At 43.3% G+C, this 1,993-nt stretch overlaps 1 protein-coding gene across 1 annotated transcript in view; it reads left to right on the plus strand.

Moving 5' to 3' along the window:
* The first annotated feature begins 411 nt into the window (after positions 1 to 411).
* The window catches only part of LOC129407696 (uncharacterized), a 22,753-nt gene continuing 21,171 nt past the window's right edge, over positions 412 to 1,993 (plus strand). The window contains exons 1-2 of the mRNA XM_055149581.1: positions 412 to 551; positions 861 to 1,193. Of these exons, the coding sequence (XP_055005556.1) occupies positions 503 to 551; positions 861 to 1,193 (382 nt within the window). The 5' untranslated portion in view covers positions 412 to 502. The remainder of the gene's footprint in view (positions 552 to 860; positions 1,194 to 1,993) is intronic.

A 1,993-nucleotide genomic window follows, 5' to 3' on the forward strand; every position in this document is an offset into this window, starting at 1 on the left:
TGTTTATTTATGGAGAACTGTCGTGCGGGGGCATGGGGGACGAAGGCTTGTGGGCGGAGCCTCGTACAGACTCGTACCGCAGCTAACCGTACGTAGAGGTTGAATAGGGCCCAGGAGAGATCGCCAGATTACTCAAACATGCATGGACGACTCTCAAACCTCTTCAGGCAGGTTTTTGATGAGAGAACAACCTTATAAGATGTTAGAAAATTCCAGAAGATAAATTTTGCTGAATAAGATTTAATCTGTGTGAATCAAATGTGAGTTTCTGAGAAAGACAGAATTAGAACAGGGCAAAAAGACAGTTTCACAGAAGGCGTGGGTCAAAAGCAGAAGTATAGATCTCAGAGAAAAAGGAGGTCACAGGGAGGACAGTTCAGAGACACAGACAGGACAGGACACACAGACAGGGACACACGACAGGGACACAGGACAGGGACACACGACAGGGACACACGACAGGGACACACGACAGGGACACACGACAGGGACACAGGAGGCGATGGCTGTGTTCACCCCAGTGTTCCTCCTCCTGATTCTTCACTGCGCAGGTCAGACATATGTTTTACTTTTTGCTTCCAGATTATTTTAAATCCTGTAAATTCTTTGATTGCTTAGTTTTTATTTTGGTCCTGGGTCAGACCTGGTTTAGTCCTGTTTTAGACCTGGTTCAGACCTGGTTCAGTCCTGGTTTAGTCCTGGTTTAGTCCTGGTTTAGTCTTGGTTCAGTCCTGGTTCAGTCCTGGGTCCTGGTTCAGTCCTGTTTAGTTCTGGTTTAGTTCTGGTTTAGTCCTGGTTCAGTCCGGGTTGTGTCCCACTGAAGGAGGGAGGAAGTCACTCATGATCTTATTTCTCCACAGATTCGTTTCCGTCTCAGTTTGTGTTGGTGAGAGAAGGAGCAGACACTGTTTTAATTTGTCCCAATGTTGAACCAGGACAGAATCTGTGCAGAAAGACCTCATGGACTTTTGCTCCACCAAGTGGATCACGGGCTGTGGAGGTGATCAGACTGGGACAGATCGACTCCAGAGTCTCTGAGCTTCTGTCCGAGCGTCTCACACTGACAGAACAGTGTGGTCTGAGGATCCAACACGTCCGTCCTCAGGAGGCTGGAACCTTCCAATGTGAACAGTACGAAAGTGAAGGAGGATCATTCATCTCTGAGTCTATAGTTCATCTGTCTGTGGTCTCATGTGAGTGCTTTAAAATATCTTACATTTTACATTTTACCTGAATTTTACTGATACTTTGCAGCTGATTTCATGTTTGAGTTTTTCTCTCTCTCTTCCACACGTCCTACCTCCCACTCTCAAATCAAACTTCCTCAAAAATATTTATTTCTTTTTGGGAAATAATGACAACTGAAGTGAGTCATGATGTTACTGGTTTTTATTACAAAGAATTCAAATGTGAAGAGATAGTTCTGCTTTTGAAATGCTGCACACCTGCGCCCCCTGCTGGCAGCTCTCATCTTTGAAATCATCTTTTTGTTCATGTTATAAACTGAAAGGGCTCATGTTAGTCTATCCTCTGATCTGTTCGAATGTCATTTCTTCGTCACAAACAAACCTGGAGATGTGTTTTTTTGTTTCGTTCACATGTTTAACCCAAACCTAGATTTACGCTGAGTTTTCTTTCTCTCAAGAGAAACACTCTGACCTTGTAGATGTGGTAATACAGAAAGTGCTCCACAGATCTTCACTAGAATCAAACATTTTCAGCTTTGGAGATGTTAACAGACAAATAATAAAGGATTACTTACTATTGGCATGTGATGTATATCTATATGTGACAGTCGGGCTCTGTCACTTGGTGCAGTCTGACTGTTGGTTAAAGGGCCCATCTCAAGGAAAATCAACTTTTCAGAGCTTTCTACCTTCTAAAAGTGATGTGTGGGCCTTGTATTTGTCACCTGAGTGGTTTTTAGATTGATTTGGTGTTTTTTTTTTTTTTTAAACAAATTGCAGCATATTTCTGCCCCCTCCACATGACA

This window comes from Boleophthalmus pectinirostris, unplaced genomic scaffold (genome assembly GCF_026225935.1).
Source record: "Boleophthalmus pectinirostris isolate CB_2022bp ecotype Guang Dong unplaced genomic scaffold, ASM2622593v1 HiC_scaffold_13, whole genome shotgun sequence".
NCBI classification, from domain to species: domain Eukaryota; kingdom Metazoa; phylum Chordata; class Actinopteri; order Gobiiformes; family Gobiidae; genus Boleophthalmus; species Boleophthalmus pectinirostris.